The sequence below is a fragment of the Platalea leucorodia genome, assembly GCF_965183815.1.
Source record: "Platalea leucorodia genome assembly, chromosome: 4".
Classification (NCBI taxonomy): domain Eukaryota; kingdom Metazoa; phylum Chordata; class Aves; order Pelecaniformes; family Threskiornithidae; genus Platalea; species Platalea leucorodia.
In genome coordinates, this window is record NC_138826.1 from 83792457 (window position 1) to 83814485 (window position 22029).

At 42.6% G+C, this 22029-nt stretch overlaps 1 protein-coding gene across 6 annotated transcripts in view; it reads left to right on the forward strand.

Moving 5' to 3' along the window:
• Positions 1-2737: 2737 nt before the first annotated feature.
• The window catches only part of PPP1R12A (protein phosphatase 1 regulatory subunit 12A), a 125264-nt gene continuing 105972 nt past the window's right edge, over positions 2738-22029 (forward strand). For all 6 annotated transcript variants that reach the window (XM_082308246.1, XM_082308245.1, XM_082308243.1 and 3 more), the window contains exon 1: positions 2738-3105. In XM_082308246.1, coding sequence (XP_082164372.1) covers positions 2869-3105 — 237 coding nt within the window. In that variant the 5' untranslated portion in view covers positions 2738-2868. The remainder of the gene's footprint in view (positions 3106-22029) is intronic.

Sequence of the window (22029 nt, forward strand, 5' to 3'; positions counted from 1 at the left end):
TATCTGAATTTCAGCTGGCTGCATAAATGAATTACACGTTGCCTCTGGAGTCTGTAAAAAGCCTCAAACATAACATAACTTCCAAATGAAGTGCAACCCAAAAAACCAAAAAAGTCAAGGAAAAATAAAGTCAAGAATGTAGAACATACAAATGGCTGCAGTGTAAGGAAAGGTATTTGCTGAAGTTCTCTGAAAAGGTGGAGCTGAATCAGTGAAAAATGCTCTGGAGAAAGGAATAAAAGGAAAGTATTAGATCTGGTCTTTAAAACCAGACTGTATGATACTTAAGAACAGAAAAGAGATGTGCTTTCTGAGCTGTAGAACCTCTGCATTTCTCTAACGAGCCCAGGGGAGTGAGGTGAAGGAGTTAAAGCAGGATCCATGACCAGAAAGAAAAAGCTGAGCTGGAAGAATGAAGTTGAGGAGAAGGGACTGGAGCTCTGATGGAAACCTAAAAACATGCTCCATGACAATGAAATTCCTAAGAGAGCGCGTTTTGAATAAGTGCCTATCAATTTGCCTAGAATTACTTTGCTGCTAATAAAGTACTTGATTTAAATATTGCTTGCTGAAATCAGTGTATTACATTCTTCAGATATGCGGTTTCTTTGAAGAGTCAAATTTTCAGACAGCCAACTGAGAGAGAGAAAGAGAAGCATGTTGGGGAGGGTACATGTAAAATATCAGAGCATCTGGGGAAGGAGGACTCAGCTGTTATCTTGTGTTACCTTTTTCTGGGTTATAGTTTTCAGCTCCTTAGGAAATGGCACTGGATTGAGAGTCTGTCCCCAAGGAAGTTTGTCCATGAGGAAAGACCAGAGCAGGCGGCTGGAGCCTGCACAAATCCCCTCCTTAGAGGTGAGCCTGTCGATGCAGCCAAGCTCCCGGCCGGTAACTGGCCACACTGGCCCGATGGTACCAGCACTATGCCAAAGCACAACTCACTCACCCGTCTGAGTAATAAACACTGCAAAGGCTGCTTCTGAAGTGCATTATGCAGAGTCAGCCCTGCTTTCAAACCCAGGAGCCTAAACTGTACCTCTGGATAGTCACACAGGCTGTCAATGGGACGGTATACATTAGGCACCAGGTAATCGGTCATCCACCTACTTCGATTGCAAATCTTTCCCTGGCAAATCTTTCATCCTGACTACAAGATGTCGTCTTTCATTCACAATCACACTGCGCCTGCAAATTGTCAGTGCGTTGTATCTCATGCACTGCTGTATGAGTAAACGTGACGGATGCTATGCAAATAATCTGTTCTGAAAGACCTTAAGAACAACACATTGCTGCAGGTACCTTACAACTACTATTTCTTGCAAAATGCCGCTGACATTTTTATCAATAGAAATGGAAATACTGAAGCCTGAGTAGGCTGTGAGACTGCCCACCGTAAGAAGGAGACATTATAATTAGAAAAGAACAAACCATGCAAAATTTGAAGTGTATGAGGTTTGGTGACCCTCTCAAACTATACTTTGTTTCCTGTAATTAGTTGAAAATAAAACTTTTTTTCCAGTAAGTTTAAAACCACATTTTATCCCCAGAGATGATTCAATTTGAAACAAAATACGTATTGCTTTTAGCTAAAGAAAACATGCTATACATGGAAAAAAATTTACTACGTATCATAGCTTGGTTCCTAGAAGTCGCAACTCTAAACGAATACATTTTAGTCTTTGTATCTTCAAATGCTGTATGCTTTGTTACTCCTTGTTTTCTCCCAACAGAGAAGATGGATGTGCTACCCCAGGTTTTCAGATAATGGAAGTGAACTTTAAGTAAAACGGACAAGCACAGGGAGTTGTCCGCTGCACGCAGAAGCGTCAGGACAAACGGGAGACGGTGCTTTTGTAGAGCAAGCTGCCCCAACGCGGACATATCTGCCCTCCCAAAAGAAAGGATCCCCAGTAAGTCGCCCCGTTTCTTCCCTTCTTTCCTCCAAGCGGCTGCATCTGCAAAGCCGCTGATGTTGAGGCATCATGAGGCAGAGGCGGCCGGCGGGGACAGGCGGCACCTCCAAGCTGCCCAACAGAGGTGGAAGAGCACCGGGCTTCCAGCCCCAGAAGCCCCAGGGAACCGCACGCCCCAAGCCTGGCTTAGGTTTTTGGGTGTAAGCCCTACACCAGAGGCCCCAGTAAACCACACCGGTCCCTCTCCCCCCACGCCTCGTTTCGGAGATGTCCCCGGCCACCCTTCGGTGTCGGCCGTTTTATTGGCAAGGCCCTCATCGCTTTTTGAGCGTATTTTTTCAGCCTTGAGGGCAGGCCCGGGCCGCAGCGGGAGCAGCCCGGTGCCCCGGCCGCCCCCGAGGCGAGGCCCGGGCAGGCAGCGGGCGCCGCGCGGGGCCGCGCCGCCGGACGCCTCTCGACCCGGTTCTTCCCCTGCGGTCGCGGGGATCTTCCGCCCCGGCGGGGCAAGGGAAGCCGGTGACCCCTCCGGCTGAACTCTTGAACTCACGGGCCCGGGACGAGGCAAACCGAGCCGGCCTCGCCCCCGCCACAACGCCGCAACGGCGGCGGCGGCGGCGGCACTCCCCCGCCCCGCCCCCGCCCGGCCCCCGCCCGCCAGTGACGCCGCGCGCCCCGCCCCGCGCCGCTCGCGCGCCCCTTCCCGCGCTCCCGCATCGCTCGTTCCCTCCGCCCCGCCCTCCCCGGCTCTTCCCAGCCCCGCCGGGAAATCTCGCGGGATTATGCTAACGAGGCCGCCGCCGCCCCGCCCCCGGTTCGCTCCCGCCCTGCGCCCTCCGCCTGGGTGGGTGCGCGAGCGAGGGCGAGTGCGGGCCGCGGTGCGCTGTGGGATACCGGCGGTATATAGCCTATCCTCGGCGCGGCGTTAGCGAGCGGGGCCAGGCAGGAGCGGGGTATGAAGATGGCGGACGCCAAGCAGAAGCGGAACGAGCAGCTGAAGCGCTGGATCGGCTCCGAGACCGACCTGGAGCCGCCCGTGGTCAAACGCAAAAAGACCAAGGTGAAGTTCGACGACGGCGCCGTCTTCCTGGCCGCCTGCTCCAGCGGGGACACCGAGGAGGTGCTGCGGCTGCTGGAGCGGGGCGCCGACATCAACTACGCCAATGTGGACGGGCTCACCGCGCTCCACCAGGTCGGTGCGGAGCCCTTCCCGCCGGCCGGGGGCGGCGGGGGGGCCCTGGCCGAGCTCGGCGGCGGGACCGGGGCTGGGGCAGGCAGGGAAGGGGGGGGAGAGGCGAGGCCGGCCGGCGAAGTGCCCCCCCCGGGAGGAGGTGGAGGAGGAAGGGGCCGGAGGCGGCTGCTCTCCCCTCCGCTGGGGGGTGTCGGGGCGGGGAGGGGCCGGCAGCGCGGGGCGGGAGGCGGCGGCGGCGACCGGGGTCAGGCTCGGGGGCGGCCGGCCGGCCGGAGGGGGCCGCGGGGGAGCGGCCGGGGCCGGCTGGGCTGGAGGGGGCGAGAGGCTGCGCCTCCTCCCCGCAGGCCGGGCGTCGGAAGGGGGCGGCTGGGCCTCTCCTTCGGCGGGGAGGAGGTGCCGGTGACCCTCTTTCGCTTTCCCCGCTCGCCTCGCTTCCACTGTTGGCAGCGCCTCCCTCGGGAGGGACGGGGGGAGTGGGGCCGGCCCCGAGTTGCCCGGGGGGGACGGGGACAGGTGCCCCCCGGCGGAGGGGTGGTGGCCGGCAGGTGAGGGGGCGGGCTGGCCCCGGGGGCGCTTCCCCGGCCGCCCCTGCCCGCCACCCCGGTGGCAGTTTCCTGCTTCCCCCGGTTTGGCAGCAGCTGAGCCGATGAAACCCCGCTCCTGTCTGCCCGCGGAGGGACGGATCATCTATTTCTCTCCGGTTTCTACGGGGAACCAGTGTTTTGTTCCTAATATAGAAACGTATATCAATAACAGGCTGCTGGCTTTCTTTAGCGATGGCTTCTGCCGCAGTGTGAAAGCTGAACTTTAAGGGGAGCAGGGCCCTCACAGTTTCCTTTCGTGCGTTGGAGAGCAGGGGAAAACCGAATCCATATTGCTTTGTTCTGGTGCGGGTATGTGGGAGGGGGGCCGGTGCCGAGGCAGATAACTTTCACTTGGGGCAGGGGGGGAATGGAAGGGAAACTGGCTGTGAAGTTTCCTCAAAATGGATGCTTTGTGCATGTTGAACTTCATAGCAGTCTGATTGGAATCTCAAAACGTTAGCCAAATAAGGAAAGGCTGTGGCAATCCAGAGATAATGCGGGTTTGCCTGAATAGTTTTTGTTTCTCTAGAAGGCCAAAAGCTTCCACACAATATTAAATCTACTGGATATCCAGAAAGCAAAAAATGCTCTTTGACGGGCTGCCTTCTTGTTCTTAAGCTTAGAAGTTGTTAAGTAGTTAAAAAAAAAAAAAATCTTAATGATTATGAGATGTAGGTTGACCAAGTAGAAGCCTTCCCAAAATGGTTAGGTGAGGTAATTAGGACATTGTTGTTATACAGTGTTTTTCTTAAATCCACCACCTCATTTTTATTTCATATATTTTATCCATCCCATATTGATTTTTCAAGGATGTGAGGTTCTACAAATACATACGTTGCCCCATAGTACTGGATAGACTCCCCTCCTGAACATGAGATGTAAAATTCTACTACTCTTCGCTCCATTTCCTGTGTATAAGTTGTTGCGTGCTCCCACGTAAAGGGTAGTGGTTTACTTTCAGTTGTGAACTGAACTGGAAGAATGAATGTGTGTTGTGGTTAAGCCTGTCAGCATGTTACTACAGCACAGTTACCTGACTTCAGGCTAGCCTCTCACTTCATAGCGAGGTTTTATGTATTTATCCTTCTCTAATCAAGATACGATAGCTTCATGCTTCCAGGGAGCTCTGTATTAGAAGTCATACCTTAACTGGTTAGATTGTTTGGTCTACAAGTTACTGTACTCCAGTGATTGGTAGGAAAGGATGACGTTTGGTTTAACTATTGTTAGAATAAGAGATGAATGGTGTTGTCTCTCTTCATGAAATCCAGATGGCATTTTCAAAATGTCTTTGATACTATATACAACAAAGCTTTCATCAAGATCGTTCTGAGCTTATTCTCCCCTTCTTTTTACCTGTAGTCAGCTTGCAGTTTGGAAGGGCAAAGTCTAAGGGAACAGAGGTGAAGATTTACATCACTGTTAAAACTCTTGCTCACTCTCCTCCTCCTCTTCTAGTGATACCGAAGAGCACTTTTCTGGTTTTATGATGGTAAAAACAAATAAGAAGATCAATTGTGAAGCTACAGTCCTCTTGAGGCAGTCCAGTAAATGAATGTTGCCTGTTGATAGTAAAAAAAAAAAAAAAAAAGCCATATAACAAATGCCTATGCATGACCAACTCTGTATGGTTTCACTTCATTATTATCAATAAAACTTTTTTCTCCTCTAATATGCCATATGAAAGGTGCAAATCATACATGATGCAGTCTGTATCATGAATTCATTTAATCAGATCTGGCTGTGGCATGGAACAAAGCTGTGTCTGTTCCTGACAGAAACTCTGCAAAAACTTGTCATTCTTTCTGACAGAGTTTTGTCTGACTGATTTCAATTGTGTCAAAGTCCAGGTTGTTGTGTTTAAGACTGCCATGGTTTGCTGTTGCTTTATGTTTTTTGTTTGTGGTTTGGTTTTTTTTGTGTGTGTTGTCTGTCAGATCTCATGTAGATTTTACTGCTTCACAGGAATAAATTTATCTCAGTAAAGATAAAGTAACTCTACCTTTTTTGGGTTGTGTCCTTTTTGTCTTGCATCTAACTTTTTTTGCAGTTATGTACAACAAATGCATGTGTCTGAAATGGCAGTAGAATTAAATATTTAATATACTATTCAGCCTTTGTTTTTCCAGCTAGCTATGACAGTTATAGGAAGAGACTCAAGCTGTGTTTTCTTTTCCACAGCCCAGGTGGTTGGAAATGCTGAGGGGAAAGTACCATCAATCCTGAAATTCTGGTGAACTTCAGATCTGGTCTTTAATGGAGCATCAAGCTTTGTTACTAAAGCCATTAGCCAAGCTTTTCCTACAGGCTAGAATGTCATCACCATCAGAAAGCTTTATGTGGAATTGTTTCTCTTAATGCATAGGGGAAAGAAAAAATAACAATCAGCTTGGTAGCTTAGAGGAGGGAGGAGGAGAGCATATGCAGGTAGTTTCTTCATCTCTTGACAGTGAGGTGATTTTGTTTTATATTTGCATGCACATAAATGAGTGGACTTGAGTGCATCATATCTGAGGACATGTCAATTAAATTTCTTTGAGTTAAAAATCTTGCAGAAGGGGAAAAAATTCATTAGATTATGATTATTATTCCTGTATGTAATATTGGGTTCAAATGTCATTCTCTTTAAGAACTTGTTTCAGCATACATTCAGGTTAGCCCTTCAGCACAAAGGACAAAACTGGGTATGCCATTTTTCTGTCTATGGGAGATACATGCAGTGTAGCATATTGCAGCAGGGTAGTATGTATTCTGCTGGAATAGCCTACGTTATATACGTGTTGTGTGTATATGTCTGTAAAACCAGAAAACTTATTTTTAAATTAGACCCTAAATGTACAATCAGATGTCTGTTCCATTAATTCAGTGGAGGTTGAAGTTGATTGTTTTTAAATATTGCATTCATGGACAATTGTCATGCAGGATGAGATCTAACTTAGATAGCGCAGCTTTTCTCGTCTGCCTTAACAATTGAACGTAAGGAGAAATTGAGAGGAAAATGGAGCCCAGAGGTGAGCTGTGACCTCACAGATTAATAGTTTCCGCAGAGTGTGTGTGTGTGGGGGGAATTGGCATATTCTGCAATAATGTGAAGAAGAGATGATATACTGTTTTCCATAAAACCTGGTCCCTTCTAGGGCAGTCATGTTTAATTGGGATGGGATTCAGTTGTGTCATCCTGAAAGCTTAGCACCTATCCTTCCTCAGAGTTTGGACTCTCTCTTCCTCTCTTTCCTTGCCTTCCATGAAAGAGGACTTGGTTCACTAGCTCTAGTTAGTTTATTGCTTAAGTGACTGAAAGTAGTTTGTCTAAAAGTTCCGTAGAGCTTTGTACAGCAAAGAGGAGCCCACCCTTTCTGGGCAGCACCATGGGAAGGCTGCATGTGGTGGGGAGGGACCGCGATGCGACCAGTTTCCTGGAAGGCTGGGTTTCCTGTGCACGCTGCTCCCCTGGGAGCACGGAGTGTGCACTGTGGAGTACCTGCACGCTCCTGATAAAGAAGGTGGTTGAGATTAGGCTGTGGTTAGGTATGACAATGTATGCAGCCTGCTTTTTGGCTGCCCTTTTTCTTTGAGTCTGCTCAGACTTAGGAGGCGGTAACCTGGTTTTTGGCCTCATTCTCTCTGGATGAGGAAGGTGGGTGCTGCGGCCTAATTCCACGACATAGCGTGAAAGGAGCATGTCCTGCTGTCTTGATCTTGCTGCTTTCTGGGGAGGGTACTGCTTTGGAGGTAAGATGAGGGAAACTGTCTTGGCTGTTTGTGCATGGGGATCATTGAGTACTGTAGGTGTTGTCACTGGTGAAGACTGAACAGCAAGAGAGGCTCTTCATGCTTAATGAAGGATTCACATGCTCTCTTTTGCCTAGGACAAGTACAGTTTAATTAAGCAAAGTTCCCCAAAGGTTATCTCTCTGTTCCAAATATCTATATTTTTCTGCAAATCTTTGAGTACTAAATTGAATATGAAGGTGAGACTGTTTTACCCACATCATGGTTACATATTAGTTTGCAGGCATAGCAGTATGCAGTGTTAAACAGAAATTTTGATTTGATGCCGCTGCTGTAGGACTCTGCTGTGTTGATCCCTCAGTAGTAATTAAGATGCTGAGAAACTCTTCACAAGTGTGTTTCACTGAACACTGATTCTTTCTAACTGATTAAGGGCAGATATTGCTGTCTTAATATTTCCTGTGGGTTCTGTGGGATTTATTTCTTGGATGAGAAGTACCTTCCTTTACAGGACTTTCAGCAATAGTTTACGTGAAAAATTCTGTCAGGACTCCTGGTGACACACTCATCGTACCTGATACAGTAAAGGGTATTGTTGCAGTAGACATCAACTGTTGTCCTTGTTACGACATCCTTTCAAACAGCAGGGAGTGATGAAAAAGAGGTGTAAAATCTACCAGCACTGGATCCCTTTGGCTTAGAACTTGATAGAGGGCATTAAGGCTGCACTGTTGGGATCCTTTTTGATGAATGATAACACAGCTCATGTATTTGAGCTGGGGCCACAGCATGTGGAGCATGTCAAGTCATAAGAGCAAAGAACAGGTTGCTACAGTCTTAAATCTCTAGGGTGTTTGCGTCATAGCAGCAGCACCCAACAACCAAGGGTAAGGAAGGTATGGAAATAGCTCAAAGCTGCCGTAGTAACCTCCTAGCTATGACTTCTGCACTGCCTCTTTTGGAGAGTGAAAATACTGCTGTGTATGGTAAACCTGTTAATTTTTCAAGACTGTCAAGTAAGAGAACTTCCTTTTGTAGAGAAAGATTTGTACTCAGTTATGAACCTGATGCTGGAATCTCACTGTTTGGAGGGGAGAAAACCTCCTACCCACCAAACCATCTAATGCTCTCGTAGATGATGTACAACTGAGAATTTTGGAGTCATTTCCTCAGCCTGTGTTACATTATCCTGATTTATTTTTTTAATTCTCCATCTGTACAATGAAGCACAGAGAAAATGAGTCCCGAAATAAATGTAATGTTGACTTCACTCAGTGATTAGACTACAGAGACATATTTGTTTAAAATCCCCTTTGTAATAGGAGTTGGTTCTTGTGTGGGCTATAGATCTTTTTCTCCGTAGTTACAGTAGCTAGGTTCAGATTCTACAATAAGTACTTGTTAACTTCCTACTGATCTTGTCATCTAAGATTTTTTTTCTAACTCTTTGAAATGGAGGCAAGAAGAGGAAAAAGAGATGTGATTTTTCATAATACACTTTGAGTATAATAGTGGAAATTTAAACACTGCATTGTGTTTTGCTTGGTGTTTTATGAAAGAAACAAGTAACGATCTTTTCACCTTTTTAGGTTTATTATCTCCAAGTTTCTCTTGGCCTCTTCATGGTCTGTCAGGTTTGAACCTGGCATTTCTATGTCTGGTTACATAGCAGTTTTCATTGCTATGGATATTTCTTGTGCACAAATAGAACAACCCAAGTGAATTCTAGCACATAGTAATTATTTAAAGGAAGTTTCCATGTTAGTGTAACTGACAGATTTCTTAAACTTACCTAGTCATGGAGGAAGAGTTCTCTGTTCAGTGTAAGGATGAATTCAGCTGGTAGGGCTTTAGTATTTACTGAAGCTAATGTTCGGGGTGATTTCTGCTAGTCTGTAGCTATGAATTTCACTGTAGTATTAATACTGCTTTTACAGTAAAGCTTTATCCATGGTATTCTGGCATATTCTTGGTATTGTTAGAGCATCTTTTTCATGATAAATTATCGAAAGCACCTTGTAAGAGTAGGTGAGATGTGCTCTTGCATGTATGAATAAAGCTGATGTGAACACACTTGATTTGAGGCCTTTTTGATCTTGGCATTGTAGTAGCAAGTGTGTTATTTTTTACCAAATTACTAAATTTCAGTTTGTTAGCTAAGCCTTGAGGGTAGGAGACAGAAGCAGTCAATATAAATCATTAGCAGGGATACAACTTAAGTCTTCTAACTGAGGATCTGTATTCCAGGCTTAAGGGTATATGCTAAATTTTAGTTGGAACAGATGGCTTGACAGACTCTTGGCCAGTTCTTTACTTGTTTATCCCTTTGCTCGTACTCTCACTTGCTCTCTTTCTCTCAGAGTTGTTACTTGGGCTAGTAAGACACTTACTGCAATCTTCTCAAAAAATGAGAGCCCAGCAAATTGCTTGCTGCTTTCTGTGTAACTGTCACTCTTTTGAGGCTGGGCTGGCAGGACGTGGAGTTGAGGAACATGCACGTGTTCTTGCAAATACTTAAATTTTATCCAAGAATATATTCAGATGGGTTGGACTTAGGCAAACTAATACACTCTGAAAGGAATGTGGTGGTAGTTTTGGACAACTATAGCATGAGTACATCCTTCTGGGACTCTTGACATGAAGAAATTGTAAATTATGTCTTGTTGCTGCCATACTGTAGTATCAGTATAGAGTATATGCATATAGAACATGCAATGCATGAGGACATTTACCTAACAAATGTTGTATCAGTGCTTAACAGTATCTTTCTTCATTGATCTGGGCAACTGTAAAAATGCAAACTGGAATGCAGCTGCAAGACAGTGGAGCTGTCGGTAAGCTGGGCAGCTTCTGATGCTGCTGGATGGGTGGAGACATTCCAAGCTGCTTTACTTTCCTATATGCATTCCTGAAATGACAGTCAATGGAAAGCATGGCATAAGAGTGGCAGCATTCCTCAGCTGTTTTCTTTCTAGTAATTTCAAGACTGTAAGGATAGAACAAGAAGGCAAAAGATGATCAGGGTACTTGGGGGTAGGAGGGGGAAGTATTTTTGGATTTATTTTTTTTAAATGCTTTGTTTTGACAAAACCTGGTACCCAGCTTTTCTGTCTCAGTTGTTTTTTGAGAACACTGAATCAGCCACTGTGCTTATCCTGGAAACACTGAATCTTTGATGACTCATTCACAAAACCAAAATTAGAGCAATATGATGAAGTCTTTGAACAAGACTGTTTCCCATTTATGCCTGAGTGGTGTTAGCACTTACCCTATTAACAATGTATTTCTTAGACTAATGGCTCCTAAAGGTCTGTTAAACAGAGTGAAGAGTGGAGTTGGCTTTAAGAAGAGGGTGAAACCTCTGAAAAAACGTGACCACCAAATGCAGCCTTCTTTTGGGCCTACACACAGAAGCAGGTTTGTCTTCAAGGCTGCAAGTAAATAGTTCTTGTAGTACTGTAACTTCTGAATACTTTCATTTTACATTTGGCCTATAACTGGCACATAACTATCTATTTTCATACTAAAATATCTGTAAGCTGTGGTTGTTAGAAATGGTTCCAGCGCTAAAACATTCTGTCATGGGCCAAGTCTCATGGATTTTTTTTTAAAAATCAGTCCGAAATATTTGATTTATTTTCCAATGTTATGATTGTAATTCATGGTCTTGAGTTCAAACTATGACAGCTTGCTTTGACAGGATCAGTTAGCCAGCCAGTGGTGATTACTACGCAGGTTTTAGTTCTGGGGTGATTATTTATTTAGTTTTGCTGTTGCTGTTTTACCATTGTGATAGTGAAGCTAGAAGAGTAACCAAAGTATCTCCTATACATATACTTGAGTATTTGAAGTTTCTTGTACATCAGGGGATTACATGCAAGTCTTGGCCTGCGTTGTGGATCTGAAAAATGTGTGTGTGTGTGTGTATATATATATATGCCATTTTTCATGTGAATTTAATTTTCCTGTTATTTTTTAGTTCTTTCACAGAATGACTAAGATGAATGTTAGCAACATGAAAGCTGTGTGTTAATAGTTCTGCTTCAAACTTATAGGATGAACTTACCTAACAGTATTTTGCTTTAAATTTCACACTTGAATTGAGTATTTGTCTAAGGCAAAATAACAATATCTTCATCTGGTAACAAAGGTGAACACAGCTGACAAGTGTATACACTGAGGTATATGTGTGGTCAGTGCTACCTTCTGAAACACTTGGATGAAGCTTTCACTGAGAAGCTGCATTCCTCTGTCAAATCCAGGATCTTCGTGGGCCCCTTTTGAAACCAAAATACTGGCTTGGACTTCTGGCTTTGAAACTTCAGGCTTACTAATGTCCTGAAATTTGCTATAGCATTCTTGATTGAAAATCTATGCGTCCATTACTGAAGTGGAAAATTTGTTATTTTAAAGCTGCAAAGCATGTCATCCCAAGTTTTAACAAAAGCATTGTTGCTTGCAGTATGTTCACAAATGTGTGCAATGATACTTGAATGAGCAGGCTTAATTAAGTGAATAATCTTAATGAAATCAATGAGAGTTTTCCAAAAGTGTGCCCCCCATCCCAGATCTGAAACAATCCAAAGCTATTGGTACTATCTCCTTGATCAGTCTTAAATTTGACTACCTACCCTGTATTCTATAAAATATAAGCAACCCTGCTTATTGTTGTTGCAGCATTAAGTTTTTTTATCTAGTTACAGAAAGCCAACAACTCTTAAACTTGTTTTACTAACCTGTTCTTTGGAAATGTTTTCAAATCAGTCCAGCCTGGTGCTTTAGGTGCTGAACTTGCTGAAAACTTGGGCAAAAATGAATTGCCTTAGGTTTTAATCAAAGTGAAAAGTGAAGATTGGGGTGACAGCATTGTGCCTGTGGGCCAAATTGGGACTCCTACTGTTAAGTAATAATCTCATTTCTATCAAAACATATAAACCATTGTTTTTAGAAAGCTTACCAAAGTTCACAATTTGCTATCACTTTTATTTTGTTCAACTACTGCAACTTGAATTATTTTAGGTCCTAATTATAAAGATTTTTTTTCATGAGGAGTATGTGCTTTGTCTCCTACTCAATGGAAAATGAAAGTTTAACACTTTATCTCTTTAAGAAGATTTTTTTGTATGACATCAGTTTCTTGGCTTCTGAGAATAGCAGAACAGAAGATGGGTTGCACTAATGCTGTGGCTGTCACTGGGTTTTTGTTTGTGAATCTCTCTGGATGTGGCTTTCTGGTCACTCATTTCTTCCTTGCTTGCAGACAACCTAGCCAAATGCTTGGGATTTGTATCTGTGTAGTTGTGCTTGTATGTGTGTAATAGCGGTATTGAATGCTAATACTCGTATGTCACAGTGCTTATCGGGTATTGGTGTGCTTAGTAAGAGAAACAACTTTCCCCCATCTTTTTAAAGGAGTAACTTAGATGTAGTGGCTCTTGTGCTTAACACTTGTAATATACTTGTAAAATACTGAAGAAGGCCACAGAGAAGTGTATGATTGCACTCTGTTCTAGCTGAGCTGGGTTTATGGGAAATAATTTCTTTATAGTTTCACCTGCAATTTGCAATGTCATTCCTTATCCACAGTCTACCTGGCTTTGGCCTGATCTGTCGAATGTGACTTGAAAGAAAGCTTGTGAAGTTACTGTATAAACAAGTTTTACCTATAGCTGTAGGTGGATATAGCAGTGGTGATTTAAAAACTACCATTTCAAAGGAAAATACAAGACAAGTTAGTGTGAATGCCAGAAGACGTGTTGCATATTTTGTAGAAGTGTTTTATCGGTTACCGACCTGTGTAAGAAGATGTGGTGGTGGGGAAGATCTTTTCCAATTGTTTTCTCAGCAACTGAAGAGGATGCTGTACTCCATAATACAGTAAAAAAAACTGTCAATTGTAATTATAGGTCTGCGTTTGCAAGCTCAAGTGGTGTTTGGATTTTTAGAATATGTTCTCTAATCTTTGTTAAAAGATTTGACTGCTGCAGATAAATACTGCTGGAAACTTTGCACTTGCTGCTTCTAGAATAAGAAGCAGAATTTTCATTTTGGTACGCAAATACCTCCAGGTATAAACATAATGAATGTAAAACTGGGGAGGAATCTAAATTAATTTATAGATTGTAATAGCTTGTGAAAGGAAAGACTTAAGGTAGAGGAGCTGCAGTTGGGATCCAGGAAGAGGCTGTCTCGAGAAACATATGCTTTGGCAATGTATACTGCTGGATGCAGCTGTAATACTGATGTGAAGTGTGGAAACACAGGCAACCTCCGGCTGCTTGTATATAGGAATTCTTGTTTAAAAGAGGTATTACTTGTTTTTCTGAAAGTAGGATGAGAGGTGTGGGGGGATTTTATCCCTTCCCTGATTTCCTCTAGAGAGTTGTTCTTGAATTAGATTATCCTAGTGCTAACCTCTGTATGTAGTTATCCTTTACTTAAAACTAGTAATTCCTGACTAATGCCTTGCTAATGGGCTAGCTTTGCAGTAATGAATAGCAATGATAATCTAATTTCATAAGGCTGTTGAGTTTGGAATCCATGTGCTATTCTAGTGTCTAAGCAATGTTAAAGATAATGCTGTCTTATGATGAGGTTACTTTAAAAAAGGTAAATGCAGCCTAGGCATTTTTTTTCTCTCCATAGAGGAGAGTAAGCTTCATATAGTGATAACTGTAGCTAGTTGACTACCATTAATTGGGAAAAATATTTAGTGTGAGATACTCAGTTTACGTAATGCTGTGGTAGATTACTTCTGCCTCCTTGGTAGTACCAGCATGTCAAATGTAACCACTCCCTTTTCACAAAGGGGAATGCGCAAGAGAAGGTATTTATTTATGTCACTGGCAGGAAGAGCCCATTTCCATTTAGCTGTCCCTTTGCCTTTTTTATCATATAATTCTTTTGTGGCAGCTTAAGATAATTGCTAGAGTCCATTCAGTGTATCTAAATTCTTAAACAATACTTTTGCCCACAGTCCTGAGAAAAGCAAAAATATGCTATATCGATAGGTGTGAGTATACCACAGACCATGGCAGTTCTGTTTGGAGAAACATGCATTGTAGGCTTGAAGTGCCAGGTGATTCTGTGGTACTGTTTTAGCAGGCCTGAGAAGCACTGTTTGATGTATCTTCTTGCTGGTTACAGATTAGCTAGTATTCAGGTTTAGTTTATTGGTTTTGGTCTTGTTTAAGGCTGGAGGCTTCCCCATAGTATTTTGATGTCATGTTGCCTTCAGTAAGAACTTCATGCTCAAACATGTCATTTCCCTTCTCCCTTCAAGAAAAACTAGTAACTTCAGTAAAATAACTATTGAGTTCTGAATTTTTTCTTAATCGGCATTTTCAGGTCACAATTCATAAAGATTGTGTAAAGTAAACATGAAACCGAAGTAGCAGGTGCAACATTCAATACCTGGTTATATGTGGTGGGATGACTGGAGTCCTATAACTGATTAGTCAGTTACTTTAAGTAGTTGCCTTGTTTTGTGTCTAGCAGTTGAGATTTATACATATGAACTCAGTTTGTCTAGTTTGAGAAGTGTGCTGTGTCCAGAATGCTATAGTAATTACTAGTTCCTGATGCAAAGTGCCATCAACTAGACTTCTTTTCAGAACCTCCCAATTTCTGCCTAGGATTACAGATTTCCTATTGAAATTCAAATAAGCCTCCTGTAACTATTTGGTGACTTGAATTTTTTCTTGGTTCTAGCATAATGCAATACTACAGGCTTGGGGAAGAGTGGCTGGAGAGCTGCCAGGTGGAAAAAGACCTGGGGGTGCTGGTTGACAGCTGGCTGAATATGAGCCAGCAGTGTGCCCAGGTGGCCAAGAAGGCCAATAGCATCCTGGCTTGCATCAGGAATAGTGTGGCCAGCAGGACTAGGGAAGTGATCATCCCCTTGTACTCGGCACTGGTGAGGCTGCACCTTCAATACTGTGTTTGGTTTTGGGCCCCTCACTACAAGAAGGACATTGAGGTGCTGGAGCGTGTCCAGAGAAGGGCAACGAAGCTGGTGAAGGGTCTGGAGAACAAGTTTTATGAGGACTGGCTGAGGGAGCTGGGGTGGTTTAGCCTGGAGAAGAGGAGGCTGAGGGGCGACCTTATTGCTCTCTGCAACTACCTGGAAGGAGGTTGTAGCGAGGTGGGGGTCGGTCTCTTCTCCCCAGTAACAAGCGATGGATGAGAGGAAACGGCCTCAAGCTGCGCCAGGAGAAGTTTAGGTTAGATATTAGGAAAAACTTCTTCATTGAGAAGGTGGTCAAGCATTGGAACAGGCTGCCCAGGGAAGTGGTTGAGTCCCCATCCCTGGAGGCATTTAAAAGACAGGTGGATGTGGTGCTTAGAGACATGGTTTAGTGGTGGACTTGGCAGTGTTAGGTTAACAGTTGGACTTGATGATCTTAAAGGTTTTTTCCAACCTAAACGGTTCTATGATTCTATAATTGTCCATCCTGTCACCAAGGCAGGCATGGTACAGTAACCCGAGAAGATGCTCATCTCCATGTTCAGTGCAACAGAGGAAAAAAAAAAATGTACACACAACTCAAAATGAGGAGGGCACACTGCATTGGGTGAAGTTTTGTATTTTGATGTAGCAGATGGATTGACTGGATGACATGTTTGTGAGGGATTAAAATCAACTTAAATGTGTCTGGAGCTGTCATCTGTTTTTGCTGCAAGAAGCCTACCCATGTGAGAATTGCTGTACCTGTGAACAAGTTACCATAGCTTTCTGGAACCTAATCATTAGCAGATTCTCTGGCACAAGGAACATGGAAATATGGGAGTTTTTCTGGATGTATATGGAGCAGTTCCTGAGGGAAGGTCAGCTGTTGGGTGTGAACTTCAGTTTGACTTTTAAAAACAGATAAGCCTGCTAAAACAAAATACTTGATTCACGAGACAGTGGATTTTAGAAGCTCTTGATGCTATGAGTTGTTTGGCATTCTTTTTTAGAGTAAGTGACCTGTCTTGTCAGGTGTGTGTTCAAGGCATGCAAACTATGGGGATTCCAATAAAAGACCAAATAGCACTTAAAAGTAACTTTCTGTTAGGAAGCCTTGTTGACATCAGAGCCATAGATTCTTCAGTGACATAGTTTATCATCAACTCTACAGACATATGACTCAAGTGTTTACTTGAAGAGCTGATGCGTAATTTCCCCCTTTTTGGAGGGCCTCCAGGGACTTTGTATCTCATCAGCTGTTTGCTTACCTGCACATATAGTAACAAGTTCTTAGTCCTTTCAAGACACTCTTGTGACTGTGTTTGGAAGGCTTTGCTGTCTTAATTTCTTTCTTCTAGGATTTTGAGAACTTTTCAATTCTTCTCTATAATTATCTATTTTTTTGTAGCTAAGTTAAGTGACTTAAATGTGGGAAAATTTTCTTGGTGTTTTTCCCTGTTTGTTTTGCTTTGTCATCTTTCACTGTTGATAATGTATTTGATAACATGCTTTGCATTCTATTAATACTTGGGAGGTAAACAAATAATGGACTAAGTCAACTGATTTGGACTGCTCTATTGCAGCTTCAAATGTAAATATTGGGTATTAAAACCACTTAACCCTTAAGCCAGAACCTTCAGTTTTTAAAACGGAGATGGTTTAAAATCTGGCTTCAGATGTTTGGCAGTTGAGCTCATGTGATAGGCTGTAAACCTAGGAGTGTCACTTAACTAGGAATGACATCACTAACTTTTATCAATACAATTCTGTACTTACCTTTGGTAGCTGTCTGATTCATGAGACCCATATTATGTCGTACAGTTGCATAAGCTGCTCTTTGAAGAAGTTCTTCAACCTGGACAAAGGTGGGCACAGGGAAAGGCAAGGTAGAAAATATTCCCCTGATCATAAGATAGAACAGTGACAGAGGTAGGAATTTTTTTTAATCCAGGTAAATTGCCCCCTTTTTCTTGTTTTTTGTCCTCCTCTCTCTTTGCTCTGCTTGTGTTACAGAAACTGGATCTTGGCAATCAAGTTCTTTTGTCTTGTAACTTTTATTAAATAAGCATCACTGGTTAGTTATTTCTGCTTTTAGAGTTATAAAAGCAGGCTCTGAATTCAAGTCTGCATCTGTAGAGAGTTAAACAAGGTGCTGATGCTTAGGGAAACCCAGCCCTACTTTGACTTCTTCCTCCAAGAAAGGTCTGTTGCAGGTTTGTTTCCTTTCTTTGGTAATATCAGCAACCATTGAGACACAGGATATTTACACCTCTGTTCCTCTGGACTTCATGAGGATACCTAAGATGACACTTCATCCCCCCAAACCCATGATTGTACTATAAATTTCTCTCTCTGGAATGTTTTAACTCTGTTTAATGCAAGGAATAGCAGAATATGAGGAGTTGTTCCTGTAAAGCCAATTACGTGAACCAAAGATTTCTGTGAACTCTCGCTTTTGTCAGTCTCAGTGTGTAGATTGTGAAATGCTTCTGGCACTTCCAGTGAGTGTTGATTCACTGAGAATATGGATGACTCCGTTAGGCTATTTACCTTCTTGATCTCAAATATTTCTCGGTGAAGTCCAATTTTAGTAATGGCTTTAGAAGTTCATATACGAATCTTTCTTAAATTCTTATGTTAAGATCCAGATAATTTGCTTGCTTTAGGCACAGTGAATGTGGCATGTGGATTTTCTGCAACTTTCTTGACTTCTGAATATAAGACTTAGTTCCAGATACTTCAGTGACTGAGTTTTATCAGTTGGTGGAACCTGACTCCATGATAACAGAATGCTTGGAAAAAAGTTATTAACCACTCCAGTGAACGCTGCAAAAAGTTGTCAGTCTCTTGGAGGAAAACGTGATTCCCTCCTTCCCTGAGACACTTTAGTCATACAACAATAATACTGTTGCCAATTTAGAAGAGGATGCTGAATGAAGGGAAGTTGCTGCTTACAAGATTGTGCTGATACATGAAGGGTGAGTAGCAGACTGTTGGTGGCCTGCTGGAATAACCAGGGAAAGGTAATTTGTCTGCCCCATCTGCTTTGTGGGAGTGGAGGGGATGAGAACAGCACGCACTTTGTGAAATTACACCTTCAGGTTGGCACGAAGCCTAAACTGAAAAATACAATTAGGCGGCAAGTTACTGGCTAAATGGACTGGTCCATCATGCCAAGAGAATCCTCTCTTTAGCCAGCAAGGCGTGCATTTCTGCAGTTGAGCCAGCAGTTCTGGCTGCTTTGCTATCTTGTATTTGAATGTGTATTCTGAGGCCTGTTTAACCTGAGGCTTTTGACTTGTCATCAGGTTTATCCCGTTGGCTCTGTCACGGCTAATGTCCGTAAAAGCAAGAATCAAGAAGTACTGCATCTCGCTGAATGAGAGAGTGCAGACTGGACTGGTTATGGTAAAGGCTGTAGGAGTTGCAATATGAAGTAAGGCTCACTGAAAAACTTGTGCAGAAGATGCTGTAGGTATAAGCAACTGAGGAGAAGAAAAGTTTTATATTTTTGCAACAGAAATAGATACCCTTTATCAGCACGTATCAAGAGGTTATGGGTAAGTGCAAAATCTTAGTGGTTTTGATTATTTGTTTAGTTTTAAAAGTATTTGGAGCCATCTGACTTCCTGATCTGTCTATTCCACTTCAAGAGCTCTTTAGCTTTTAGCCCAAAGAGTGGTAGTGTATTTTTAAAACAGGCTGTTGTGATTTACGGTGTAAGTGTATATATCTTTCTCCCCTTCCACTTCAAGTGTGAACTACATTTATGGTTAATAATTCTTAGCATTCTGAGTGGCTTTTCTTTGCAGCTATTAGGAGGAGATGTTTCCATGCCATATAGCTTATTGACTCTTGTGGCATCCCTTGAGTTCAGGGTTGAACAGGCAGGTGTGCTTTAGAACCTTCAGATGTATAGTAGTGATGTAATTAACCTGTAATATCTCCATGTTATTAGTAGGCCTTCATACTGTTTTACTAGAGTTTTGGCAGCCCTGATTAACCAACAGTACAGGTGCTTAGCTGGTTGACAGTACTCTTCAGCCATAAAACGAATAGTTAAAATTTTGGCTTTAATTATGTCTCTGAATCTTTGATGCAATAAACTTCTACAGCATTCTTTTTGAGCTTGGGAATTCAAGCAAATATGTCAGCAGTAACTTTTTTTAGAAGAACGTTCACATTGGCAAGCTTTAACTTTGTCCTCACTAATTTATGTTTGTGTTGGGTTTGACCTGTGACTTTAATATACATACCACTTAATGACATAATTGTGAATTTTCTGTATTGTCATAATTCCTGCCTATATTATGCCAGTAGTTATAACACTTTGTACTTCCACTAAGTGCTGTAAGCCAGTAATCCTTTTTTTCTGAGTTCTTTCGAAGGACTGCAGGGAAGGAGACGCATGGACATTCTGCACTTGCTAATTGGCAGACACATGTTGAGTTGTACATGGCCACTGAATTTGAAGATACAGGAGAAGTCTTTGAATGTGTGAAGCCAAAATGGTTACCCACCATTACTGTGATATGGGATTGTTGAATTTGTAATTTCAACCAACGCTTGAGCTAAAACTGCTAGAAGCAGATGTTAAATTCTTCAGTAGTAGCTGAATCTCAGTAGTAAAGTTTAGTGCAACTTCTGCCTTAGCTGATGAAGTTCTAGTACACTTGCTTTGATAAACTTAGATTATGTTTTGTGCATGTACTGGCACAAGCAGATCCTTCAGCTTGTAACAAACCATGATGTGTAATCAAGGATAGCCAAATTGCTCTGACCTCCTGTAAGTTGGTCTCCTAAAATGGAAATTATTCATTTTGCAGATGAAAATTGGAGACAAGCAGCTGTGAATTCCTGGAGACAAATACTGAGGCAAATTCATAGCTTTGCTCTTCTGTTCAACAACCAAATGATAGTTGATTCCAGTATTTGACACTTGCTTTCAGTCTGTGATTCAAAGATCTTTTCCATGAAGCCAGCAAGTATTTGTATGAGGACACTGCTTAACATCCAAAGTTTGTGTGGTTTTTTTAATAAGTCTTTTCTTCATAATCCTTTCCTCCCCTAAAACAACAAGCTTTTACTATCGCCCCAACCTTTACTTGGTTGCTGTTTCAGGGAGTTGTTGTTAATTAGTGTTTAATCAGCTCTTACAGACTGAATGGCAGGAAACTAGGATAGTTTGACAACTTTGTGTGCACATTTTCCTACGCATGCAGCAGAGACTGATTACCTGCGGTCTGAGAGGTCAGTGTGGAACTGCTGAACTAAAATCGCTATTACAAAAATAGAAGTCAGAAACTACATTTTTATAAATGACACTTCAATGAATCTGTGCACCCCTGTGGCTCAGTATAAGTGTTCTTGCCTAGATGGAAGGTTTAGTGTTCCATCCTTGGGTTAGTTTTGGAAATTAAAGACAAAAACTGGGTGAAATTGTATTACCGCTGTTGCTAGTGTTCTGTGCTGTTCCCAGAGGACTACTTATTTAAACTTACAAAACCATCATCTAACTGATATAGAAATTTTCAGTCTTGTGGGAAAGCTTGCTGTATATTTCAGGTTTTGACGGAGGCTTGCAACTACTGCTACTTCAGGTTTTGTTTCTGACAAAAATCTGACTTGTAAGCAAAAGCAGAGTTGGGAATATGTGCAGGCAAACTACCAAACACTTCTGTTAACATGTGCCCAAGGGTCCTACATAAACTGGAAGAAAAGTAATGCAGCCTTCTTAAACTGCAGTCCTGGTAGCCATATTCAAACCTTGCCTTTAAAGAAAGAAGGCTTTTGTAGTTGTGCCCTAGGGCTGCAAAAAACCTAATACAATGGCATACATATGCAGAATGGTTAGGATCGTTTCCTAATAGCCAGGTCAGACTAGGCATTCTTTTTGGTGGAAAGTGGACCATTAAGAAGGTGAAAGACAAAGCAGAGCTGTGGTTTGCTTAAATTTTTTTTTTTAAATAAAGTCTTCTACTGGTCTTTGAAGACAAGAAGGTGCTGTTGTGTGGGTTTCACAACCATCCTGATTCAGGTGTCAAGGAGCAGACACTGTGAACATGGCACTGCTTTCTGTTATGAGGTGGGATGTATTAAAATATATAAAGTACCTTTTGCATGCCAGCTGTTGAGTGCCTAGTGGAAGGCTGTACTACTTCTACCACTGAAGTATCTGGAAGATATTTGCTTAATCTTTGTCCGAGTACTTTTAGGTGAAATAAAAATGGGAGGGCTGTCTTCTGCTTAAAAAAAAAAAGTGTTTAATCTGATTTATGTGGCTTTTGATTTATAGGGTCTAAGGAATTCTAACTTCCTCAAGTCCTTGGCCATGGAAGGCAAGTAAATATATGGAGACTGGGTACTTAGCGCAGTTGGGGTACCAAACAGTCTTCTGTTTCCTGCTGTATTCCAGTTGGCCGTTCTTGTGTTTGTGGTTCGTGGGGTTTTTTTGTTGTTGGTTTTTTTTTAGAGCCTCCAGAAGGAGCAAGATGATCTTTGCTTTGCTCTTCTTTTAACTATGTACATTTAGCAGACAGACAGTTTTAGAATGCAGTTTGGTTTTACACTGACCTCAATAGCTTGTGGTGTGGTCTTTCCTGCTTCAGTCAGACCAAGCAATGAGTTTCTCTCCAGTCTTAATGCAAGCTTCAGTCTGTT